This window comes from Centruroides vittatus, unplaced genomic scaffold, assembly GCF_030686945.1.
Source record: "Centruroides vittatus isolate TY-2023 unplaced genomic scaffold, ASM3068694v2 contig_345, whole genome shotgun sequence".
NCBI classification, from domain to species: domain Eukaryota; kingdom Metazoa; phylum Arthropoda; class Arachnida; order Scorpiones; family Buthidae; genus Centruroides; species Centruroides vittatus.
This window is the reverse complement of record NW_027122170.1, coordinates 208330-235365: the sequence shown is the minus strand read 5'-3', so window position 1 is coordinate 235365 and position 27036 is coordinate 208330. Positions and strand designations below refer to the sequence as shown.

The window sequence follows — 27036 nt, the reverse complement described above, 5'->3', positions numbered from 1 at the left end:
TTGTTCTCTACTCTACAGGTGTCATACCACACAAACTACACAAAAGCCTGGGCACATTACAATTGAATAGAAACACATACATCACACTACAGAAGGCCACTATATTGAATACATGTCATATTGTGAGAAAATTCTTGAATACAGACACACACACTGATACACTTGTTTAATTTCTGTTTTGGTTACTATGCCTTGACTTTGGTCCGGCATAGAACACAGCCACCGGTGTTAACCGAGTATATCTCACTTAACCCAACATAATAATAATAATAAACATATAGTGCCTTGGCACTACAGACACCTGTAGAGGAGAGAACAACAGGTACAATAAGCACCCTATCCATCCTCCACAGATGCCTTATTTCCTGGGCAAGTTCTGTGTACTTGCTAATTTTTTCAGTGCATGTGTTTTGTATTGTTAAGTCACGTGAGTATATGGCCAATGAAAGGACAAAAATTACAATAAAACAAAACTTTAAGTTTAATGTGGAAAAAAAAACAACAATCAACAAAACACTCTTCTACCTCGCGTGATGATACGCAGGATTCTTTTACAACTCCGATATGAAACCTTACACATGTAGGCGAAGGAATAGACAAAAATAACAAAGGGAAACACGTGGTTCACACACTATAAGCGCGACAAATTTATAACAAGTTACAAATAGGATATTCACCGGAATATTACAAACTAGGGTTAAAACTAACTTACATGCTATATAAAGGGTGAAGAAGAGTTAGATAGTTATATAGAATTATATATAAGAAGGGATAGGGGGTACCCAGAATAACGATGTGTCCTCGAGATCTCTATTTCGCTGAACGAGCCGATCCTATTCTTTCTCCACGTCTGCTCCATCCCAGCTCCAAACCAAGAATGACCGTTACTCCCATTTTTTTGCCTCAGGGTCTTTTTTTTTCTTTTGTCCTCCCCCTTACTTCCTGGGAAAGGACTGCCCCACCCGCAAGGAAAGTGAAAATAGAAAGATCGAGAAACAAGGGAGAGACAGAACAAAGAATTGAAGGATTAAATATTAGGCTTATAACTATCTACAAATATACAAAATTATATTGGTGTATAACCACAGTATATTGTGAGTGTTTGGAATGGATATGTCTATAATGTATGTGATTTTATTGTGTTTGTCAATGAGTGTGATGTCTAGTCTGTTGTGGTAAATTGTTTTGTCTGTGATTATGGCTCTGTTGTAGTACATTTTGTGTGTGTTGTTTTTCAATACTGTTCGTGGAAAGCATTTGTAGTATGGTTCATTGATATCTACTAATTTGTGTTTCTTTGCAAGCTCTTGGTGTATTATATTTGCTACTTGATTGTGTATATGTAAATAATCTGAGCAACCAAGAGCGTGCAACCAGAAGTGATGTGTTTTATAGTTTCTGGCATGATATGACATTTTCTGCATGTGTCATTTGCGAGTGTTGTATCTCTGAGTATGTGTTTTCTGTAGTTTTTAGTATTTATGACCTGATCCTGTGTTATTTGAGTCTGCTAGAGTTACTGCTTTATGTAATTGTGATGTTTCTTGTTTTTTACAGAAAAACTCTCGCAGTGACTCAGTGGCATAGCATAGTGGGGGCAGCAGGGGCGGCAGAATTTCACAATAAATACACAATACACCTGTACAATACACAATAATGATGATTGTTCTTTGCTGAAAAGTTCTTTAGAATTACTGTATATTTCAGTCTTTTGAATTGAGATACCTAAAATAAGGGAGCGGCGAAATTTTCCTTTGCCCCAGGCGGCTGACACCCACACTACGCCACTGCAGTGACTGTATTTGTTTGTAGTGAAGGTTAACTATGTCAATCAGGCCACATCCATCATCTTTACGTGGAAGGGTTAATCTTTCTGTGGCGGATTTAGGATGATGTTGTTTATGCTTAGTAAGTGTTGTTCTTGTTTTCCTTTGGAGTTGCTCAAGATCTGTGTGAGCCCAATGTATAACTCTAAAAGAATATGTGAGTACTGGGATGACATATGTGTTTATTGTTTTAACTGTGTGTTTTGCATTTAACTGTGTTCTGAGAATAGCATTTAACCTATTTTGGTATTCTTTGTGTAACCTTTGCTTTATTTGTGCATGTTCTGTTAGTTTGGCCTGTTGGAATCCTAAATACTTGTAGAACTCGCCCTCTTCCATGGATTCAATAATGTCTCCATTTCCAAGTGCAAAATCTTCTTTCTTCAGGATTCCTTTTTCTATGTGAAGTGCTTTGCATTTGTCTAGGCCAAACTACATTTGTATGTCTTTGGTGTTTGAATGTGTGATTTGTAGGAGTTGATGAAGTTGTTTTTGTGTGGATGCATGAAGTTTTATGTTATCCATGTACATGAGATGTGACAGTGTAAACTGTGTTGTTTTTTCATGTCTGATATTGTAACCATATTGCATGTTGTTGAACATATTGGATAAAGGGTTCAGGGCTAAGCAGAACCAGAGAGGACTCAAGGAATCTCCTTGAAAAATTTTTTGCCTAATGAATATTTGATTTGTTTGTATGGAAGTGTTGTGAACCCTGAGATGTAGTGTTGTCCTCTAGTGCTGCATAGTGTTTTGAAAGAACGCAATGAATGATAGATGTATTTTGTACATGTGTAGAATATGTAGCAGCCAACTGTGTGGAACACTGTCGAATGTTTTTCTGTAGTTTATATATGAACTCAACCTAGGTGATATTTCTAAATATGGAAATTTTACAAAAAATTCAAAACATATTGAGGTTCATTATCATTTTGTGCATGAGAATGTTAAGAAAGGAAAAACAGAAGTTGTAAAATTAGAGTCAGAAAATAATATTGCAGATATATTCACAAAGATATTAGGAAATGTCAAATTCATTAAAGTTAGAGAAATGCTAAATATAAAAGAATAGAATATAAGATGTGTGAGATTAAGTTATTAATAAAGTTGCCAAGTTAGCAGTTACTTTTCTCGTATTTGACATTTTTTGTTGTGTTGCAATATAAATATAAGGAGATGTGTTAGTTGTTGTACATTCTTATCTGGCAACACTTGTTGCAATGTCAAGTTTTTTTCTGTTATTCGGGTTCCAGTTGCATGGCAGAACAAAAAATTGTAAATGTGTATTGCTTGTTATTAAAGTTAAGTAAAAAAGTAAATTAGAAAAGGTAATATTTTTCATTCATTATCTTAACAAATGTAATCTATGAAGAGTGAATTCAACTGTTAAGAATTGGCAAAAAAAGGTTTCCGACGGTCTTATTTTACATGAAGCAATTATGTTATCGATTTTACAAGATTTTTCCTTAAAGTTTAAAATGCCAGTAATTTTTGCAGGAATAAATAAAGTGATGATTAGGATCAAAACATATGTATTATTTAATACGATATTTATTGAAAATATTGGTCACTCATCTGTATTATTAACATTAATTAATTTTTTGTTTTCGAAGGCACCGATTGATCGGTACCCTGGCTTTTTAAGCAAAACTTTGAGGGTACCGATTTATCGTTACTTTGGTAAATATCGATTTTTGTAAAATTTATTAACAACAGATGTAATCTCGTTTGATACGAAGTGAATAAAGTATAATAATTCATTATATTAGTTGATAGCAGTATAAAATTTCGATTTCAAACAAATGTTTGATATAATGTGTGATAATTTCACAACGAATAAACATACATGCATAAGTGTTATATCGAATTGTACAAAACAATATTCTACGTCTTTCTGGCTCCATGCCAGCAAACAACTATGTAACTAGACAATGTTAATTTTCACAAAATGTTACAAATTATCAAGTTTATGTGTCAGTTCTGATATATATTATTTTTTTTCTTATAAATTTTTCTAATAAAATGCATTGAAAAATATCGTATTTAAAACTAAAGATATTAAAAAATGTAAGTGATTTTTTTCATATAGATATAATGATAATTTGATTTTTGGTGAACTTTCAAAATAATATCACCTGACTGACCTATATTGCCTTAGGAGGGATCGCAAAATAAACATAAACAAAATGTCGGGGGAAAAGGGTTAAAGCGATACAAAATTCATCATACACTATAGGAACGTGTTAGCTGAATGACCTTGGTTGAAACAGTTTTTACTAAGCCATTTTGTTAAAACCTGTTTTGTCTAGTTAAAACTAGTTTTAACTCAAATTCATTTTTGACTAGCAGTAAATTTTATTTTTAACAATGACATCCAGTAAAAATTAGTTTCAACTAGTTAAAATGTGTTTTTACTGTAACATGTATAAGGCTCTTGTCACATGTGTCACATTCTTGAGTGGGATGGAGTACACACTGGGAAGTCTGTTACGATCTGGAGAGTCTTTTCCTTTTCTGAGGACGTCAAAGATTGTAGGATATTGCTGAGTGTATTGCTTTATCAGAAAAGTCAAGGAGATAGCAGCCAGACACGGATATCCTAATCTAACACACTGTCTGGTTGAGCGACATCAATGCTCGCAATACGCATGCGAGGGCCAGCACCGATCCGGAAGATTGTACACGCGTCCCAGTCATGTTTAACCCATATGTTAAATCAGTATACGCGGAGATTGCCAGCAAACATCAAATACAAATTGCATATAGGGGATGTTTTACAATCTTCGACATTTTCAGTAATGGAAAGCGCTCTCTGGTTCCTAACAGACTTCCTGGTGTGTACTCCATCTCACTCAAAGATAACCGATGTGACAAGAGCCTTATATATATATATCAGTTCCACCAAACACTCTTTAAATACCAAAATATGTGAGCCCCAGGCGGACCTTTGACATGGGCGACACACCACTGCCCTGGCCGCCTATGCATCTGATCCCGACATCAAGGCAGAATTCGACAAGGCCGACGTCATCGTCACTGCACCCCACCTAGAACATAGAAAATGGCTGGAAGTTGTATCTATCTACAAGGCTAACCATGTGACCATGTGTATTAACTGAAAAGATGAACTTAGTCTTTCTGTAGCATGGCAGGCCCTTATAGACGACAATCTTTAAATATCACCATCTGCGCACAAGGGCACATGCCCATCTCAATGAGTTTCGTTATGCGAGCATTTGATTTTGTTTTAAATTTCCACGTTTTATTTTTTGAAGCATTCCATTGGATTTTTTGCCTGAGGAAGAACTATCTTAAAAAGTTCAAAAACGTTAGTGAAGAACGGTTTCTTCACACAATTTAAACTGGTAACAGGTTCTGGATTTAGTGTTGATTTCACCCCCCTGGTGTTAAGGTGATGTTGAGTTACTTATTTTTAGAGAGATGCTAAATGTAAAAGAATAGATAGAACTGCTAAATTGGTAACTCTATTAATAACTTATCTTAATCTTACACATCTTATGATCTCATAAGATGTGTAAGATTAAGATAAGTTATTAATAGAGTTGCCAATTTAGCAGTTATTTTTCTTGTATTTGACATTTTTTTTGTTATATTGCAATATAAATGTAAGGAGGCATGTTAATTGATGTATATTCATCTGGAAACACTTGTAAAAAGCTGTTGGTAGACAAGTTTTCATCCTGTTGTTTGGATTAAAGTTGTACAGTGGACAATAAAGATGTAAATGTTTATTGCTTGTTATTAAAGTTAAGTAAAGTAGTAAATAAGAACAAAAGATAATGTTTTTAGTCATTATTTTAACATTATTATTAAGTTTTGAGAATTAGATCAGTTAGATGAATTCATAATAATTATTCCATGTAATTTGAAGATCTATAAATTTTATCTTGAAAAATTATTGGGCATAAGTATTTTACTTTAAATTTTCTTCTTTGATGAAGCAAGGTATTAAAAAGAAAACTAAATATATGAAAATATGAATGAATATTTTTAATATTTTTTAATTTGTAAAGTATATTTATATGTTTATTTTTCAGAAATATGTGTAAGAAATTTGAATGCACTTAGAAAGTATAATATAATAACTATGGATGATGACTGTTTTGAACTTAGACCTACTGGTAAAATAATAATATCTATTATATTTATATAAAATATACCAAATTAAATTATATTATCAAATTAAATAAAATTTTTATTTGTTTATAATAATACATTTTATTTATAAGTTGTTCTCATGATTTTATCTTGCTTTTGGTTTTTAATAGGAAATTGTATAATGTGAATTTACAGAATCTAGTTTTGATTGTATTGCTAAAGTAGATGTTATGAAAAATTTATGCATTAGTAAAATTCACATGACAGATGACCATATCACAAAGTTATGTGACTGTGTGATATGGTCATCAGGTACTATCTTTATATATAGACACATAAAATATAGTGTAGTTTAGTATGTTTTAAAAATCTACAATGTACCATTTTATTTATTATTTTTATTTCCTAAGTTTATTGTTTCTAATGTAAGATTTGCCGACTGTAAAGGGGATTACAATTAATCCTGCATCAGAATGAGCGTAAGGGAAACCGTGTATGTGGGTGGTTGCGAGGGAGGCAAATGAAAACAAGTGTTTTACATGCGAAAACCATTTATTTGTAACATAAATGCTTACATCGTCAATTGACAGTCCTTCACTGATCCAGACGAGAACCTTGGCGTTGGGGCGGATGAGAAGGATCGCTGGGTGTTGGGGATGATTGGAGATACACAGAGATGTCTTGGGTGATGGCACAATACACTATGAAGCACATGGTGAGCTTAATCCAGAGGAGACAGTTCTTATTTCAGAGGAGAATCCTTTTGACCTTGAAGTCCCAGTTTTTATACGTTTCTCTCGTGCACTATCCACCTTTCAGATTGGTCCCTAGTCCCTTTCCTCACTTTTCGATTGGTCTCCACTTTGTTTCCAAGCACAAAACGAGACCATCTCGGGTCATCTTGGGTCACGGGAAGGGTCTGATTTTAGGTGTACATCTGATACCTCTTTGTCGACTCTGCTTGGGATTGTTTATAATACTATAACAACTACACTCATAATTCAGGCCATTGTTTTTAATTTCCTTGACGTTTAAATCTTTAACAATCTTTTTCGTCTGTCAAAAGTTTTCCTTTTTTCGAGAAAGTTTATCCCATCAAAAATTTATAAATACTTGAGTCAAAGATCTACCTGTTTATAAGCACTCATGCTAGAGTTTACAGATTATTTGACTCGTGTTTGACCAATTCCGAGTCTCGTTATTTACAATTTTGTGTTGCATTGTCTAGATCAAAGGTTTCTTTTCTTTCGTTTACATTTTTGTGTAGCATTGTTTAGATCAAGGGTTTTTTCTCTTTCATAATACAATTTATTGTTATCATTTTTCTAGGAAAAGTCAAAGTTTTCAATGTTTAATATCTAAATTAGATTTTTAAAATAATAAAAAAAATGTTTGTATGAATACTAATTAATAGAGACCTGTAAAAATTATTCCATAAGTTAAACAAAATTTTAAGTTTTTCCAATACTGTATTATTAACAGACATAAAAATGCAATAAACTTTTGAACAGAATAAGGCTTATACAAAATAAATTTATATAAAAACTTCACAGAATTTCAAAAATATTCAACTCAAAGCATATGTAAAAAAATTATTTAATTTTATATTCTAAATTTAGTTATTTGCCTACTTGCTTCTTTTAAAGTTATAAACTTGTTATTAACAAAATTTTTTTTTCGCTGAAAAATTAGCAGTTTATTACAAAATCACTTTATAATCAATTCTATGTAATGTAATACAAATTTTACATTAAATAAATATTGCATTGATAATAATTTACATAGAAAATTTATATCAGTTACATAAACATATGATAAGATCATTAATATATGCTTTTGGAATTGAAACTAATCTTCAATAAATTTCTTATACTTTAATATTCATGAAATAGTAACTTATAATGTGCACATATATTTTAGGTCTTTAAAAAATTTTATATATTTGATTATTTATAAGAAGTTTTCTTCTAGAAATAGGGTATCTCATGGCAAAATATGGGCTAGCATTTGAAACAATGAAGCAGTTTTCTAAAATTAATGGATCTGAATCTGTTTATGATTTAGTGAGTTTATATGAATATTTTTTCTTAAAATTAAATTTAAAATATTTTTCAACAAATCATTTAGTCTTAATCAGAAATAAAATTTTAATATAGAAATTTTATCAAAATTTGTAGATTTTTATTAACCAATAACATCATGATTAAAGTTGGATGTTTTTTATTTTTTATTTTTCAGGTGTTTGTCAGAATTAATTATAATTTTTTCAGAAATTAATTAATTAATAACTAATTATAGAAATTGAGATGGACATAACTTCATATTTTAAATTTAAGCACAATTTGTATTCCTGATTAATTAAATCTTGGAAATGGAACTTGGATCTTGGAGAAAGAATGTCATGTCCTTGAGACATGAGTTTCTAAAGGATTCTTTCCCTTTAAAGACATTGGTCCTGCATTCTGTCTGATTGACTATATTCCTCATCACTTTCCCACTAGTCCATCATTGTTTCCAGACGGGCGGATCTAGGTTTTATGAGGCTTAGGACTTATTGAAGTTCAATGAGACCCCATGTTTTGTTAGATTAAGAATCTTTAAATTGGAGTTTAGAATTATTATATTATTAATATTAACTGTTTTTTCTATATGGTAAGTGCTCATCGTTAATGAAAAAGTATTAAAAATTTATGATGATAATTCAATTTTTGTGAGCCCATGACACTTTGGGGCCCAGGGCTTAAGCCCTATTAGTCTCTATATAGATCTGCCCCTATCTCCAGGTGTCAATTTTAGACCTTTCAGGCTGTGGGAGCAATTAGCATCAACAGTCAACCTGAAGCTGATCGGATGGTATTTATTCAAACTTTTAGACTCTCCCTTGTAATTCAAGCCTTTGGTGTTTACTTTTTTGACAGAAAGAATTTCAAATTTCTAATAGTCTTTGTGAAACATTATTTAATTAAATAAATTTTTTTACTGTATTTTTGTTTATTCTTGTGTCAGTTTTTTTTAATGTGAAAGGTGAGAGTTTAACTGTCCCATTGGACATTTGTTTACAATTTGGCACGTAATTTAGAATTTCTCCAGGACCTCACACATCATCCATTACATTACAAATATCAGAACACTTGTTTGCTGACTAAGTGTGCTGCATCAATTTTTTTGATGATTAACTGTCAAAAACTTTACATTTTGCTTAATTTTCACTTGAATTTTTATAATGGCAGAGGTATTTTCTGCCATTATAAAAATTTAAGTGAAAGTTAAGCAAAATGTAAAGTTTTTGACAATTAACACTATGTAAAAAGCATGTAATTGTTGCTTTGAAAGCTGAAAGTTTCTTTTCTTATGAAATAGCACTGTAGGCATTGTCATCAATTGACAATTGTGTATTTGTTAGAAAGGAGACATGAATATAGCAACATTAAATAAAAACTAGATCAAAAATTTAACATGTGAATATGCTATGTGAGGATAGGATGATGAACAGTTTAGCCTGTGAGAATGTACTACTAACTCTTACAGATTTAAAATTAAGTGGGAAGAGCAGACTGCAAGAAAAGTGAGTGCACAAACTATTTAAATCCATGTTACCTGTGCAACATGAGTTTATAATCTCGTAGAAGCCATTACTGATGAGTAAAATGCACAGATAGTGACTAAACAATGTGTAGACTGGAACGTTGACATATCAGATGTTAATTCTCCAGTCCTGTTATGTTTCTGGATGAATCCAAATTTAACCTGCATGGATTTGATGGAAAACCAATGTTAGGCACAGGAAAAGTTAGGTCTACAGCAGGGATTACTTGATGCAGACAGTAAAGTTTCCAATGTGTCAACTATTATAGGGATGAATATCCAGTAAAAGTGTTGGCATACTACGCTATAAAGGAATTTGTGAATTAAGACCAATTTATAAAGTGTTAATTTCAACAATCAAGGAACAATTATTCTGTGATATAAAATCCTAAATCTTCCAGGACAAGTCTGTGCCAAGATTGTGAGTAACATAATGTGTCTTTTCTCTATGTCAAATTGTTGTTTAGTTTAAAAAATGTTCCTAAAAGAGGCTCAAATTAGATGTATAAGTTGGCTAAAAAACTAGTTTTGATCCCAGCCCTATTGAGAACTATTGGCATATTGTGAGCACAAAAATTGCAGAGAAAAGGTTTTGTCACATGTGAGTGTCGGTTAGACAGTGGCCTGACTGCCAATAGATAGCACTGAGCCTGGTGTACTGTACGTGGAAGATATCCTTTGTCTACATCCCTGTCAGAACCAGTTTAGTGTAAGATCTCAAGCTAGAGACTGGTGTAGTTATGTGGTTTTTTGTTACTGGCAATAAAGTTTACCCAGTCACTGTAGGTCTACTGTACTTATTTTTAAACTGTTCAACGTAACCTAACATTAGATGGTGTCAGAATAAAACATTTTGTGCTGATCGATCTGTCTGCAAGTTCTACTGCCCAATATTGAATTGATATTCAATATGTTACCATCTAATATGGATAGAGCACCACTAAAAGCCCCAGCAGAGCTAGTTGTGACCGACGGCAACATGTCTACCACATGGAAGCTGTGGAAACAGCATTATGAATGGTTTGCGATGGCCACACAGCTATCATTGAAACTGCCTAATGTTCAAGCAGTGGTCCTCATGGCGGTCATTGGACAAGACAAAATGGTCATCTTCAATACTTTTTCACGGAGGATGCGAAAATGGATCCACTAATAATCCTTCAAAAGTTTGATGCATATTTCACTCCAAAAGTAAATGAAACGTATACCCCCTGGTTGTTCAACAGGCACATACAGTTAGAAGGTGAGTTGTTTGATAAATTCTTGACCAACCTTAGAACCAAAATTCAGGAATGTAATTTTGGTATACTAGAGGACAGCCTCTTACGAGACAAAATAATTCAGAGCATACGCTCAAATATGATTAGAGAACAGTGGCGTGCCGTGACATTCGATGATAGGGAAGCTATGTTTCTGTAAGATGCCGACTTACAGGGGCAACCAATTAATTGCACGTCAGGGCCTGTTCGTATTTGTTTGTTCGATAAGCCAGTAAAAACCGTATACTTCTTTAAATGTATTTTTAATAGATTATCTGACGTACTTAATAAATAAGAAAGTTCAATATAATTCCTTCCGTTATTAGATTCAATAAATTCCCTATGCCCTGTAAATGCCAATTGTTGCTTTGAGAAAAAACATATAACATCTATTAATTTAGATATATCTATTAATCGTAATTATCTTGTTATAATTTGCAATATTTATTTTATATTGTCTACCAATGTTAAATTCTATTCTGCTTTGATTTCCAAATTGCTTCAATTTTACGGAAGAATTGTCATTCGTCATAAATTTTATCATCAAAATGTCAAAATTTTTTTGTTGACGTATTTATATTTAATTTAGGCATTGGTCTTTCTCTTTTAATAATGTTTTCTTTTTCATTATACGGTCTTGAGCCAAAACTTTTTTAAAATAAATTTTTTAATTACTAGCCACGATATAAGGGCTAAAATTAAAATTATCAGAAAAACTTACTTGGTAAAACAAAATGTGTGATGAATATGCATACCTAGTACAAAAAATTCTTAAATTGTATGAATATACTTTTAATGAAACTTATAATTAAATATAACTTTGTGAAGAAACGTACATAAAAATAACAAAATATTCTTTACTTTTTAAATCTTAAAACAATCCACTTAGTGAAATACTGTAGTTCCCTACGAGTGGCTAATGAATGGAATTGGAGACGGTCCGGGTAGGTGTGTGCAACCCAAATCCCAAAGGTGCCGATACCGGTTAATGTCAAATGCCTCTTTTGTCGCATCACTAGTATATATCAAAGGACGCGACAGGGTTGTTGTAGATTTTAAACGTTTCTCACCATAGCTGTAAAAATCTAAATATGTTAAACTTAACGGATTGTCCATTGTTTGTTTTCTAACTAATTCGTTTTAGGACCAAGTGTTCATGGAAATTTCCAAAATTTACAACTTTTCGGTCACTCTCACTGAACTGGAAAAATTTCTGAACCAATCTCTTGCTGAGTACAGTGGGGTCTGATGTCTTCATAATATTAGATGTAATAAAGACATCAGATCCCATTGTACTCGGCAAGAGATTGGTTCAGTTAAGCTTCTGTTTAAGTAAAATTTTGGCTTTTTCATCAGGATTTTATTTATGTTTCTATTTCCCTTATCGCTTAGTTATTTAACTACTTCTCAAGTAGAAATAAGTCGAAACTAGTTACTTTGTACCTGAATATCTGTAGTCTCAAGAAAGAAGTGGAAAGAAATTTTTATGACAACTGATACATAAATCGTAAATTTAAGGAAAATAAATTTCAGAGCTTTTTTGTACCATTGTATGTCTCATTCATTAAATTTGGTTGTAAATGATGCTGCCAAAGTAACAGTTAATTTTTTAACACTGTACTAAAATTGTACACTTTTTTCTCCATCTCATTACAGATGGGACATACTAAATCGTAATATCACCGGTTTAACATTGAAATCCGTAAGTAATATAAGATGGGAGAGCAGAATAAACGCAGAATAAATATATCAAATATTTTAATGGATTTTTTTTAAACTCCTGTCAACTATACAGAACTATCATAAAAACATGCCAGTAAATTCCTATCGGTTGGGTTAAGTTATAAATCTAGTCTAGGGTGGGCAACCTTTTTTATAACATGGACCAGAATAAATTTTATGTTTTTTCTGCGGGCCGTAGTAGTTAATTGATGCCTTCTTGTGACTTGTAATTTTTTTAGTCTGCAAATATGAAATACATAAATAAAAAGTTAATTTATAATAAATTTTTTAATAAATAAAAGTTAATTACTACACTTACGTAAAACCAGATAACCGGAGTGATTAGTATTCGGGTCGCAAACGTTTTCGTAGCCTCTTCTAGGCTCTTCTTCAGGCTTAGTAGTAATAAATTCGAATATATTCCTTTTTGTAAACATTAACATCTTCGCCGCATGCACGCTACACAGAACGGCGATCGTTTCGTTTAAAAAATATGTTGGAATGTTTTCACGTGACGGAATTCGAAACTCGTTTCTTTCAAAAAGGAATATATTCGAATTTATTACTACATAGCCTGAAGAAGAGCCTAGAAGAGGCTACGAAAACGTTTGCGACTCGAATACTAATCACTCCGGTTATCTGGTTTTACGTAAGTGTATTTTTTAATTGAATCACCGGTGTGTAAGGAAGATTGAGTTAATTACTACATTTATTTCTCTTATTGTTATCGAAAATTACAAAGAATTGGAAAAATAACTATTAATTAGTTATTTTAATAATCTATTGAAGATATCGCGGGCCTGATAGAGACTTTTCACGAGCTGTAGCTGGCCTGCGGGCCGGGGGTTGCCCGCCGTTGAGCTACTCCTGTCTACTAGTCTACTCCTGGTTCACATAATCGGGCGAGGGCGGCCGAATATCTAGCAGGCAGACGGCTAACGGTCCACAACCGGTCCGGGATATAAAATTAGATGCTTTATGCATGTGTTGCTTCTACCAGCTAAACCGGGTGAGGTTGGTGCTCTGTAAACCGCATGTGCCAATGCCTATATAATCTGGCTGATTGGAAACTGACCCGGTTTTGACACTTCTTCAGCCACTGAATTATTTGAATATACAATAGCAATCTTATCGTTTTTTGTTCACATGTAGTATAGAAATTTGTAAAAGATACATAATGCAGTTATAATAAAATATTACTTTTAATTAATGCAAAGTAGGTTAAAATATGAAAATTTATATTTTATAAAATACAAGGGAAGGTCATTGGAAGGTAGAATCAGCGCTTCCATCGCTTCCAATGACGGCATGCCACTGTTAGAGAACAATTGCTCAGAGAACCTACTCTGATGGATGCTGACTCGGATCTGTAGATCCAGCTGCAAGAGATGCAACCTAGAATGGACTTGGTGAATAGTAACATGAATTCGCTAAAATTCATGAAAAAGACGATGATCCCAATAACTCAGGCAAGTAATGCTGTAGAGTGTTTGTATTGGCAATGCATCATGTCACATGAGTATCAAAAGTGTCAGCATTTAAGGTCCACTGCTATCAGTGTTCAAAAAGGGTCATTATGCTAGAAATTATTCCTCTAGACAGCAAAAGTCAAAGCAGACTTGTGAACTGCAGCTCCCTGAGGGGTGAGAAAGAGAATGCAAGTGTGACTGTTTATCTGTGTCAGAGATGCTCCACGACCAACCCACGTGTCTGAGTGTTTTCCAATCATGGTGTGTTCCTGTCTGGTTCTCCGGTGGAATCTCTGCTGTGTTCAAGTTGGATACTGGAGCAGATGGTGACATTGTGCCATTTTCCTTAGTTTGACACCTTAAGCTAAAAGTAATCCCTAGTGTCGTACATTGTATTTGTTCCTTCAACCACACCTATACCCCAGTGCTTGGTGAATGTGTTGCTAGCAGTGGTGTGCTGTCATTGGAAGTGGCGGAAGCGGCGCATCCAACTTCCAATGACCTTCCTTTGTATTTTCTAAAATATAAAATTTTATATTTTAACGTACTTTGAATTAATTAAAATTAATATTCTATTATAACTGCATTATGTATCTTATTAAAAAATTCTATATTACATGTGAAAAAAACGATAAGATTGCTATTGTATATTCGAATGTTAGTGGCGGAATGGAAGCGCTTCCGAGACAGCTTTTACGGCAAGAATAACTGAATGGTGTAAAGCAGCCAGAGGGCATTGGCGCATGCGCTTTACAGAGCACCAACCTCCACCCTAGCTGGTGGAAACTACACACGCGTAACGCTTTCAACGATTTTATCCCTTAGCCACTGGCAGGGAGCTATCTGACTAAGTGAATTGTTTAAGATTTAAAAAGTAAAGAGTACAGTCAAACCTGTTTTTATGCGGTGGATAGGGACCGCATTAAAAAAAACGCATAAAAAAAAATCGCACAAAACTTCACGAATGGCTGTAAAAAATAGTTTTCGCAACACAATTAAAAAAATATTTTTTTTATGCGGTCAACAGGGACCGCATAAAAAGTCTCACATAGAAAATAACTCAAAATTGTACGAATTAGAATTTATTGACAACAGATGTCAGCACTTGACTGCATCGTCTGGTCTATTGTCTGTTTTACATATTTTTGTTTAGGTGGTGTTTTGTTGACTTAAAAAGTAAATTATTTCATTTTTCGCATATTCATGCAATAATATTACTATAATAAGTGCATTTATGCTATAATAAATTTATTTAGCTATAATAAGTCAACGTGAGACATGACGAATCGCAGGAGACTAGTCGCCAACTATACCGCACAAATAAAAAATCGCACAAAAAAAACCGCATAAATTAAAAATTCGCATTAAAAAAATCGCACAAATAAAAATCGCACATAAAAAGAGCGCATAAAAACAGGTTTGACTGTATTCAATGTTATTTTTATGTATGTTTTTTTGCAAAGTTATATTTAATTATAATTTTCTTTTAATTATACTGTAATTATATTGACAGATTTTTAGACAAAATCTTTAGAATTTTTATTACTTTTAGATGTTAATTATTTTAATATTGTGAAAAACAATTTTACCAAGCGTGTTTTAATTCTATAAATTAAGTGAATTTTATGGAAAATTTTTTGATTTATCTAAATTACGTAGCGAAGCGCAATATTTATATTTGTGTTCGGACTATATTGACAAGTAACTCTTAGACATAAAACATATTATAATTAATGTCGATCCGAACAAAGACGTACTAAAAGAATTATATGATTTAATATCATTAATTTTTATGGTACCATCTACCAGTGGGCAGTTGAGCGCAGTTTTTCGACTACGAAGTGAATTCATATATTTGCCACTCAGTTTGAGGAAAAATTGTCGTCGCTAGCGTTGCTTCGATAGAAAAAGAGCTTTTAAATACGTCGATGGAGTCGACGACCAGCGACTTTTATGATAAAGTAATTAATGACTTTGCGGAAAAATCGCGAAATAGAATTAGTTTATAAAAAATTAAAAAAACAAGTTTTTCTATCATTGTTTGTATCATATCAATTTGTATTATGTATGCATTGTTTGTATTTTAGAACTAAAATACATAAATTGTTTGTTTTTGTCATCTCCAGTATTTGTTTAAAACTTTTATGGAAATGTCATGTACCGGACAGGTCTGACTCGTCACGAAAGGCGCGAAAAACCGGTTAATTTAGAGAAAAATATATTAGTTTAAAAAAACATAGGTGAAAGTCGTTTGTAGTCGGACACCCATTCTTTATATTAAACTGCCAGGCAGAAACTATAAATTGCGGAAGGAATTCGTCCTATGATCGATGGAAGATCAAATTCGTCTTCGATTTTGACTTTTCTCGCTCTTTACGTAAGAGTCTCATTACATTTAGTAATGAGGGATCAACCACTCGGGAAGTGTTATTGAGGGAGAATGACCAATCAAAATGGATGAAAGAAAGAACGGAGATTGATATAATCTTCGACAATCGAGGACACCTGGCACTGAGTTAACGTTTTGACAAAACGCCGTGTGTCAACGCACAAAAAAAAAAGGAAAAAAGCAATTTCTCGTCTATTGTGCCAACCTGTAACCCGTGCCAGTTCAGACTTAGACTGTGTCCTCGACTCCAACAGAGGAAGTCCCCCCTTGGTTGGTTGGTTGGTTAGTTGCAGTTTTTTGGCGCAAGGGCCATAAAGGCCAAGTTGCGCCACGCCGAATGGTTAATTCACCAAACACTATATGAATATGTTACATAAAATAACAACAAAAAAAAAAAAATAACAAGTATTTACACAATTAAAACGAACAAACGACAAAATACAAAAAAGGTGAAAAATAAATAAATAGTTAAATCTCTTTGTACAAATTAGTGACCTTTAGAAAGTCTAATACATTATACAGATTGGGCCTCTGGCCCAGAATCTCTGTCAAACGTTTTGTCCCAAGATACTGTCTATGCATTATCTCAAAGGCAGAGCAATCGAGCAGTATGTGTTTTATGGTAAGTGGACATTTGCAGTGCTGGCATACTGGCTGCTCATCGCCCTTCAAAAGATATTGATGAGTCAACTGAGTATGTCCAATTCTCAAACGAGTAAAAATAACCTCAGATCTCCTGTCATAGGGTTGCTTATGTGTCCAATTTTCTATCATAGGTTTGATCTCATGTAGTTTATTGTGGACTTGTGCATTCCACATATTTTGCTGTCTATCTGCTAGTCGTTGCCTTACAGACTTGTCAATGCCACTGTTTTGGGGCCACCTTCGATTGACTATCGAAGAATCACATTGACGCTCAGGACATCCGAACGGCTGATTGTCCTAAAGCAAACTATTTTGTACATAGTATATGTTTATTTTATGTTAAAATAAACGGTCCTGATTGCCCCTGAAAGTTGGCTTCTTACAGAAACACAGCTTCCCTATCATCAAATGTCACGGCACGCCACTGGTTGCTAGGCAAAGATACCTGTGAAAAGCTCAATCTCGTACGCCAAGTAGAAATTGTTGAACATGAAATTGCAGTACCAGATAATATTTTTAGAGGTTGGCTGTATCACAGATTTAATGTACAATGTGGAATTAATAGACAATGCAGTTCTTTGTGTGCATTCACTGCACAATATTCTTTATGCAATTTGTGCAGAAGTCAAGAAGGAGTTGGACAATATGGTCAAACTAAAGGTCCTCAAACTAGTCGCCCACCCAACACCAGCAGCAAGACCATTAGTGATAGTGCACAAAGAGGGCAGGATCTGCTTGTGCATGGATCTGTCAGACATTAATAAAGCCATCATTTTCCACTCAAAACCGTGGAAGACATAGCAGTATGCATAACTACTGCATGCTACTTTGCCCTGCTAGATGCCTGAAAGGGATTTTGACAATTGCCCGTGACACCACATACTGCTGACTTGCTAAGAGTGAATACTGCATGGGGTCGATACTCTTTTCAATGCGTGCCATTTGGCCTAGCATCGGCACCCAATATTTTTCAGCAGGTAATGCACAATATCTTAAAGGGCTGCCAAAACACTGACTGTTCTATGGACGACATTTTGATCTGGGCAGACAATATACCAGACATATATGAATTCACCAACAAAGTATTATCCCATCTGTACAAGCAGGGTGTTAGGTTAAACAAAGAAAAGTGTGCATTTGAGCAAATGTTGGTAATCTTTATGGGTCTTGTCTTCAGTGCTCAAGGGGTCCAGATTGACCCCGAAAAGGTCAAAGCTGTTGACAGTTTGAAAGTCCCTACTAGTATCACGGAGTTATAACATTTTTTAGGTATGACCAATTATGTTTCCAAATTCATTCCAAACTATTTCTCTATGACATGATTGAACGTCTTCGTTCACTACTTCAAAAAGGCATGACCTGGAGCTGGGACCAGCTGCAACAGAATGCTTTTAAAACTGAAAACTGAAGTCTGAAAACTGCATTGAAAAAAGCTCTGCTACTGGCTTCTACAGTGTCAATAAAGCGATAATGCTATCAGTAGATTCTAGTTCATATACTATGGAAGCAGTGCTGTTGCAGGAGGGATGCCCTACAGCATATTCCAGAAAGGCACTAACAGAATCTCAACAGAGATATCCACAGATTGAGAAAGAAGCATTTTCAATGCAGCATAGGTGTATAAAGTTCCATGACTATATTTATGAGAATCAGTTAACAATTGAAACCAATCATAAGCTGTTAGAAAGCATTGCAAAAAATCCCTGAACACAGCACTATCTCGATTACAACGTCTGTTATTCGATGTTCTCCAATATGCACCTACAGTAGCATACAACTGTTGCAGGGACATCCCCGTTTCTGATACTCTGAGTTGAAACTGTGCAAAAGTAATTTTCTGTGACCCGCTAGATGATTTTATTGTTGCTGTGGATGTTCCACTGGTAGAATTAGCTGACCTATGTCAAGATATGGAGGAGGTTACTAAACTACAGCAACTTATTACAATCATACAAGCGGGCTGGCCAGACTTGATCAAATTCCAGTTGTCATTTATGAATTTTGGACATACAGAGATGAACTATCAGCGTACGAAGGACTTGTTATTAAAGGGAAAAGAAACTTGTGCCTTTAAAACTCCATCCCGCTTATCTCCGGAAATTGCACCTGGCCACCCTGGGATTGAACTAATGCTCAACTGGGCTAGACAAATAATTTTTTGGCTGGGTATGACACACAAGATAGAGAACATTATGGCGGTTTGTCACATTTGCTAGGCCACGGCTCATGCTCCTGATGAGGAGTCTCTTCTTATGAAGCCAGTACCATGCTATCCTTGGCAGCGTTTTACCAGTGAATTTGTTTGAGGTGGCAGGTGACACCTATATTCTAGTGGCCGACAGTTACTTGGGTTTCTTTGAATACAAAAAATTAAACAATCCCACTACATTAGCAGTCATCAACTTTTTAAAGCATGTTTTTTCAGTGCATGCCATTCCGGACATCCTTGAATCTGACAATGAGCCTGAATACTTTTCACATCAGTTCTGTCAATTCTGTTTACAGTGAAAATATATTACGTGACTGCCTCTTCCAAATATCTTCAGTCCAATGGGCTGGCTGAGAGGTATGTACAAACAGCCAAATCCATCATGAAATGATGTTGTGCAGATGGAAGAGATGAATGTTTAGTGCTTTTTAATTGGCGGAATTTACCATACAGTTGTCTTGGTTCCCCTGCACAGTACTGTTTGAGAGGCAGACTGCAACATTATTCCTAATTTACTTATCCACAAGGTCTGTAGGTCTATAAGCTGTTTTCCTTAATCTACAAACCAATCACACCTCTTAAGCACAATGTTGTTGGACTGTTGAATGTCCTTCATTGCTTGAGTATTCATTAGTGACATTTCAAACTGTTCATAGGCAATGGTCACCAGCAATAATGGAAAAGTGACTTCCACAACCTTGTTCTTACTTATGTGCATACTACTGATGGTTCGTTGCTATGTCATAATTTATCGATGGTAATGCCAACCAATGCCCAGTTCCCACCTACTGTTACCCCAGCACTTCCTGCACAGGACCCTACTGCGCGACTACAGGATAGTAATACTGTGAATCCAAGAATAGTCAAGGCATGGTTACAACAACTTGCTTTGGAAGAATTTTATGTCCTCCAAATAGGCTAAACTTGTAAACTAGTTCAGTTCAATGTATTCACAATTTAGCAAGGTCTAAAAAAATAGGGGGGAGATATCACATGTGAATGTTTGTTAGACGGGTGGCTTGCTGAGCCTGGCCTACTGCATGTGCATCATGACTGCTGATAGATGGTGCTGAGTCTGGCCTACTGCATGTGCATCATGACTGCTGATAGATGGTGCTGAGCCTGGCCTACTGCACGTGGAAGATATCTTTTGTCTACGTCCTTGTCAGAATTAGTTTCATGTAAGACCTTGTGCTAGAGACTGGTGTAGTTATGTTGCTCTTTGTTACTTGCAGTAAAGTTTACCCAGTCACTGTAGGTCTACTGATTTTTAAATTAACTTAATGTTACAGGTCTGAAAATAAACAGCAACTACAGAAGAATTTGGTATTATGAGCATGATATAGAATACTTGAAGAAACTCATCTACTTTAAGCTGCAAAGCTGTTGTTAAGATGTGAAAAGTGCAATTGTACCTAATCAGTGGTGATATTCAGCGGGTTCGCACAGGTTCGCCCAAACCCGTTGTTAAAATTTTCAGTTTTTCGAACCTTGTTATACACACGGAACATTTCTCAGTGGTTTCGTTTTTTTAAAAAAATATATTAAAATATATATCTATTATACTCTGTAATACTACTAAACTAGAGCCTTATACTCCATTCGCACCAAGCATTTCAATTTAGATTGTGAGCAAGGTTGGGGACTATGTCTTGGTGCAATCTCTCTCGACCATTTTAATCTCAACTGAAACGAGGTTTAATCGCGATCGATTCAAGAGAGTTCTCGAAACTAGATCCAGTCATAAGAGAGTTCTCACAATCTCACGCACGTGAGATAATACAAGATGGCTGTGGAACACGTGTCAGGCTATGGACAGCAAAATAAAAAGGATATTGTATTTCAAGAGATGATGACATCTGTCTATTATCAGCAGTGCCATTTGGGGTGAAAAATTTCTCTGCCCAAAAAAAAAATCGACAGCACTAATATACTATTGTTACCTGGTCTTCACCCAGGGCCCTTTACGTTCCAAATACGCCATTGATTATTAGATATATTGCAAGAAAAGGTATTGTATTTATTTCTAACCAAAAGTTCCATTTTGTTTGTCGGTGATTGTCAGGGAAAAATTTTCTGCTAGCGAACCCTTTGTTAACTATTTCGAATATCACCACTGTACCTAATCACCACTAAGGTGATAATACAACAATATTGAGGACAGTATAAAATGAAATAACAATAAATTTATTGAGATAGCACAATGCACAATAAAATGGATTTATATACCAACTCTAGGGCATTCACCCAGCTCTGCCCAAGAACAAAAGTGTCCAGCACATGAATCTGCATGACAAACAAAGAGGTTTGCACATTTACAATAAAAAACAAGAACGTGATATTTATTACAGAAATTTACTTTTTAAAACTAACTTATGCCTAAAGATGTGGAATGGAAAATTAAGATGGAAGAGAATAGAGAAAGGGAAAGGAGTACCTGTACTTCGTTGATCCTTTTTGTTTCTGAAATAACAATTTTAGTAGATTCTCAGTGAGATTTCATCCTTCCTTTTGGGGAGATTATCATGTACTTTTTTCTTTGAGATAACAGAGATTGTCTTCATCAACAATTGTCTTAAGCCTTAGGACTCTGGTGGCACAAAGCCTTCAGGAAGTTCCTAGCTTCTTCACTATGGTCTGGATTGACCTTCTCTCCTTGCCGTCTCCTTCTTGTCTCTGCTTTTCTCTTCCTTCGCTGAAAAATTGTTACTTCCACATTTGAGCCCTCAGGCATTTACTTGCCCCATGTAATGGTTCAGAATGTCCATCAACGACTGAGTGAAGTAGAAATAAAGGGCAGGAGAAAGTTCTAGAAACAGGAAATTATGATAATTGAGGACAGAAGCTACAATCCAGAATATTCTATAATAACTTAAAATTATAGAATACAGCTACAAAGGCTTGAGATGACCTTATGAGGTATTAGGATCCCATTTAATGAGATATAACTATCTTCTATAAGTAACAGATATGTAATATCAATGCTGCAGCTTCATTATATTGTTTAAAAATCAATTTCTTTAAAAAAGAAATTTCTTTTTAAAAAATAATTGATGAAACTTTACAGTTAAGAACCATAAGTTCAACCATTGTTATTTTATCTGGACTGCATTTTATCAGAGACAAAGATAACTTCTTGTAACTTGTAATAATTCCACTACAATAATTACTGTAATAAATTTGTTTTCTACCACTTGTAGAAATGGAACACCTGATGAGGGGTGCAAGTTATACCAAAACATTGTACCTGAAGTGCATAGTAAAATAAAGAACAACGAAGATAAAACCCAGTAGTCTTTGTCTTTGATGAAATAGAGATATAACTATTTATGTTAGTTTTTTTAGCTCTACTTATGCTGTGAATGTAATGGTGCTCATTAACAATATTGATGAAGCTATGGTTCGAAATAACACTTCATCAAGTTCAATATAGCATTATACATAATAAACTGTATTTTTTTTCTGTTTGTTTTTCTTAGTTTCTTCTCTGCAGTTTCATTATAAGTTCCAATCTTAGCTTAAATACATTACTTGTACATTTGTTGAATGGGTTTTCATAATATCAGGTGATGCAGTTTTCATGGTCACTACTGTATATTTCTGAATTAATGTAAAGTGTCATATGAATTCTTGTATATATTCTTATTGATACTTCAAATAAATTAAAACTGTTACTGTCTGTCAGTGATGATTATGCACAGTTTCTTTAATCAATTGAATACTTTATAAACTTATAACTGCTTACTGAAGAATCAATAAAATAAAATAAAAAAACCATTCAAACTTCAGCACAAATTCTTTAATATTAAGAACATTTTCAAATGCATTGAGCGTCCATCATCAGTTACTTTTCTTAAATCGAATGTGAAATTTGAACAAAAATTACGTAAACTAAATTTTAAATAATCGGTTATACAATAAAAAATAAATAAGTGCGAAAACTACAAAAATTAATAAATGCGATAAATACAAAAAATTTACGAAACGCTTAAAGTGAACAAAATAACCCAAGAATTATCGCAAGTTTACAATTACGTCAACATGTCACAAAAATGTATTATGATTATTTAAAATTTAGTTTATGTAATTTTTGTTCGAATTTCACAATCGATTTAAGGAAATTAACTGATGATGGACGCTCAATGCATTTGAAAACGTTTTTAATATTAAAGAATTTGTTCTGAAGTTTGAATGGTTTTTTATTTTACTTTATAAAATTTTAAGGTGGAAAAATTTCTTTGTATTAGAAAAATAAAATTTGAATCTTTACTTAATTACTTTCACAGATTAATGTACAGCATTTTTTGCCTGCTGTTTCTTATTTAAGTCTTTTGTTATGAATGATAATTGAAAATAATAAAAGTTTACTAAGTTCAGTTCTAATTTGGCCAAAGAGGCAGCTCAGACTAAGATTTTTATAAGAAAACATCTATCAACTGTGCTAGATGATAATTGCGGTAAATTATTCTTAATTAAAGCCTGTTATTAACTGAAAATTTATACCATTTTTAATATTTCTAGATAGTCTTATTAAGTGGATGCAAAGAGTTTGAAGATATTTTACTTCGCAGTAATGAAAGAAAAATTTTAAATACTTTAAATAAAAATAAAACAAAAGCAACAGTCAGGTAAGTACAATGAAAAATTTTAAATAATTTGAATAAATTTATTTAATAAATATTATATTATCATTTATAATAATACAAATATTCAGTAAACTAAACTGTTAATGATTAACTAATGTCAGTTTTAAATATATATTAATTTCAATAAAAGATTATCTTCTATGGACTAATTTATTATTTTCTTAAATTTTTATATTATTATTAGTAATGTCAGATGATTTATGAAAAGAAATTATAAATAATTAAGATTTAGAATATAATTTTTATTCTCAATGTCAGATGTGGTAGCTCTATATACGTAATGTGAATGAATGTCTCTTTAATCCGAATAAATAAATCTGGTTTTTTGTTTTTTGTTAAAAATGGTTAATTGCCGTTTCTATTTTCTGCGCTCTAAAATGAATGCGCGACGATGTTATGCAAATACATTGTTGCGCATGCATTTCTAAGCTTTGCATTATGTTCTAAACGGCCAACGCCGTTCTTGTTGTTTCTGCAGTAGGGTGCATGCATGATGATGTTACACACATATTTTTAAATCTAATGTTTTAAGTTCTCTTATTTTAGACTTGTTATGTTCTATGCAGCTAATGCCATTTTTTCTAATTTTTAAAAGTTCGTTCGGAATTTTATTTAATTCTATTTCTGCCTGAAGACAACGTTTATAAATATGTTGAAAGTGCTCGCAGGAAAATAAAACATTTACTTTAATGTTCTTTAACGCCTCTTCATGTGAATGTTTCTCTTATATTAGTAAAATAGTTGGCGTGATATCCACTCAAAGTATTTAATTTAGTATATGAAATAGTTTTAAAAAAAATTTATGCTGAAGTTTATTTTAAAAAAAAATATTTTACATTGTTTTATTCTCCAGAAAACTTATCCACAAATTCAGTAATTTAATTTGTGGCCACTCAAAGTTATTCTGTGAGAAATTTATTGAAAATTTTTTCCAAAACTTTTGTTTATGAATTAGGTTACTGTATTTCATTATTTTCTATTGGTGTTTTTGTATTACATTAATTCTGTACACAAAACCAAAAAAATGAAGTACTTGTCCTTGAACTCTTCCTGTAACTTTAAGCTAATTAGTTTAAAAAAAATCAAGTAAACAATCAGTAGTATGAGTAAAGGAAAATCTGCTTTATAATTTTTGACTTAATAAATTAAATTTGTTATGGAATAGCTATGAATAAATTGTTTGATTTATGGTTGCAAAGATTCAGTTTTTATGCTAAAAAGTATTCTCATTAAGAATAAAAATGTAGAATTTAGATGTAGCATAAATATATTATATATCTGAATATTGAAATATTTCCCAACAATAAATAAAAACTAAATACAAATATGGATATAAACATTATTGTAGCCATTATTTAGCCCAATGTCATACAGCAGTTGGGGTAGCTTTATTATAAATATGGATCTTCTAAACTTTAAACTTGTTTAACTATCTAATATTCATGACTTATTTGAGTTATAAGAGTTCAAGAACTATCAATATATGCTAATTATATGAAATTGTTTTATCAAAAAGTCTTTTATGCCTGCAGCAACATGAATTACATACTTAGTAAAACTTCAAATATCAACAAGAAAAACACACTTTTAAAAATCCAGCAAATAAATTTACTAATAAAAACATTTTCGATCCGGTTTAACTGATCCTCCTCAGTAACGATGAAATAGAATGTAAATTTAAAAATAAATGATAAACCGGAATTCTAAAATAAATACATAACTGAAATCATAGTTGTGAATAATAACTAACTAACTACAGAAATAAAATAAACAATAAAAAGTAAAAATAAATGAATAAATGTCAGTTTCACAAAAACCTTTCACTCTTTCTCTAGCAGTTTCTTAAGTCCATTAGATAGGAGAACAGATGTTTTTAAATGCCCTTTAATAAAAATTTCAACCCATTTAATTCCATATAACTCTGTGGATCCTTTCCACATCAGATTGGCTGCCTTCAGATCCTTGATAAAAAAGGCATATACACATTGTACCAGCATAAGTGACACCATAACAGAGCTGAATTATGTCATAAAGGTCGCAGAACAACAGGGTTATCTAATAGAAATGATTTGAAAGTTGATCACAATGTTTCAAACAGCAAAACGTCAGAATGCATTGGGGATCAAGAAACAAAGAGTAGTTTTGAATTATTTCCCCTTTTTAAGAGGAATACATAAGAAAGTGGTTAGATATACAGGGTGGGCCAGCGAAAACGAAACGGCAGAGTGTTCGTGTTCGTCCAAGCAAAGTGCTCGGACAGGTCGATCTTTTGCTCGAGGGGAAATCTTTTGCAATAAAGTTTTTGCGATTCTGAATACAACAGACAACAAAAAATTTTAAAAACTCATTTATTTTGTATTAACTAAACAAACATTTATTTCGAGAAAAACTGTTTGTTTAGTTAATATTCAGAATCGCAAAAACTTTATTGCAAAAGATGTCCCCTCGAGAGTAAAATAGACCTGTCTGAGCGCTTTGCTTGGACGAACACGAACACTCTGCCGTTTCGTTTTCGCTGGCCCACCCTGTATATATAATCTCCAGGTTGTATATCAACACAACCCAATGATATTCAGAATTTTAAGGAACAATAAAAAACCATATAACCATAATTTAGCTGCAGGGATTTACTCCATCCCGTTATTTGACCAATGTTTCAAATCAAAACTGGTCTACATGGGTGCCACTATGCGCAGCTTACAACAATGGCTCAAAGAACTTAAGTATACAATTTATAAAAATCTCAATAAATTTTCTGTTCCACTTTTCATCAGTTCTGCCGGTATTCCTCCAGGACCACTTGCTCTATTTTTCTTCAGTTTCTTACATGCTTGTTTAATCTGTTTTTTCTCTAAATGAATTGGTACATCCTTTTCTATGTTTGTATCTTCTGTCATAAATTGAATTCTATCTTCTGTTAATAAATTTTTATAATTTTCTTCCCATTGTTTAACTGAGATAAACTGTCCTTTATTATTATTATTTTTATTTCAAACATTTTTTAGGAATTTCCATGCTTCAGTGCAGCGCTGTCCAACTTATCATAGCCCGCGGGCCATATTTTCTTCACCAAACATTTCGGGGGCCAAGAAGGTCGATAAATGAAAAGTCAGTTTATGTTAATTAAAAAAATATTTTATTTATACTAAAAAGAAAACTTTAAAATA

General features: G+C 33.2%; 1 protein-coding gene across 1 annotated transcript in view; it reads left to right on the top strand.

Moving 5' to 3' along the window:
* LOC136974163 (probable ATP-dependent DNA helicase HFM1) overlaps window positions 1-27036 on the top strand; it is a 257012-nt gene that overhangs the window by 150301 nt on the left and 79675 nt on the right. Inside the window, 3 exon segments of the mRNA XM_067268965.1 lie at window positions 5885-5968; window positions 7917-8008; window positions 23745-23851. Coding sequence (XP_067125066.1) covers window positions 5885-5968; window positions 7917-8008; window positions 23745-23851 — 283 coding nt within the window.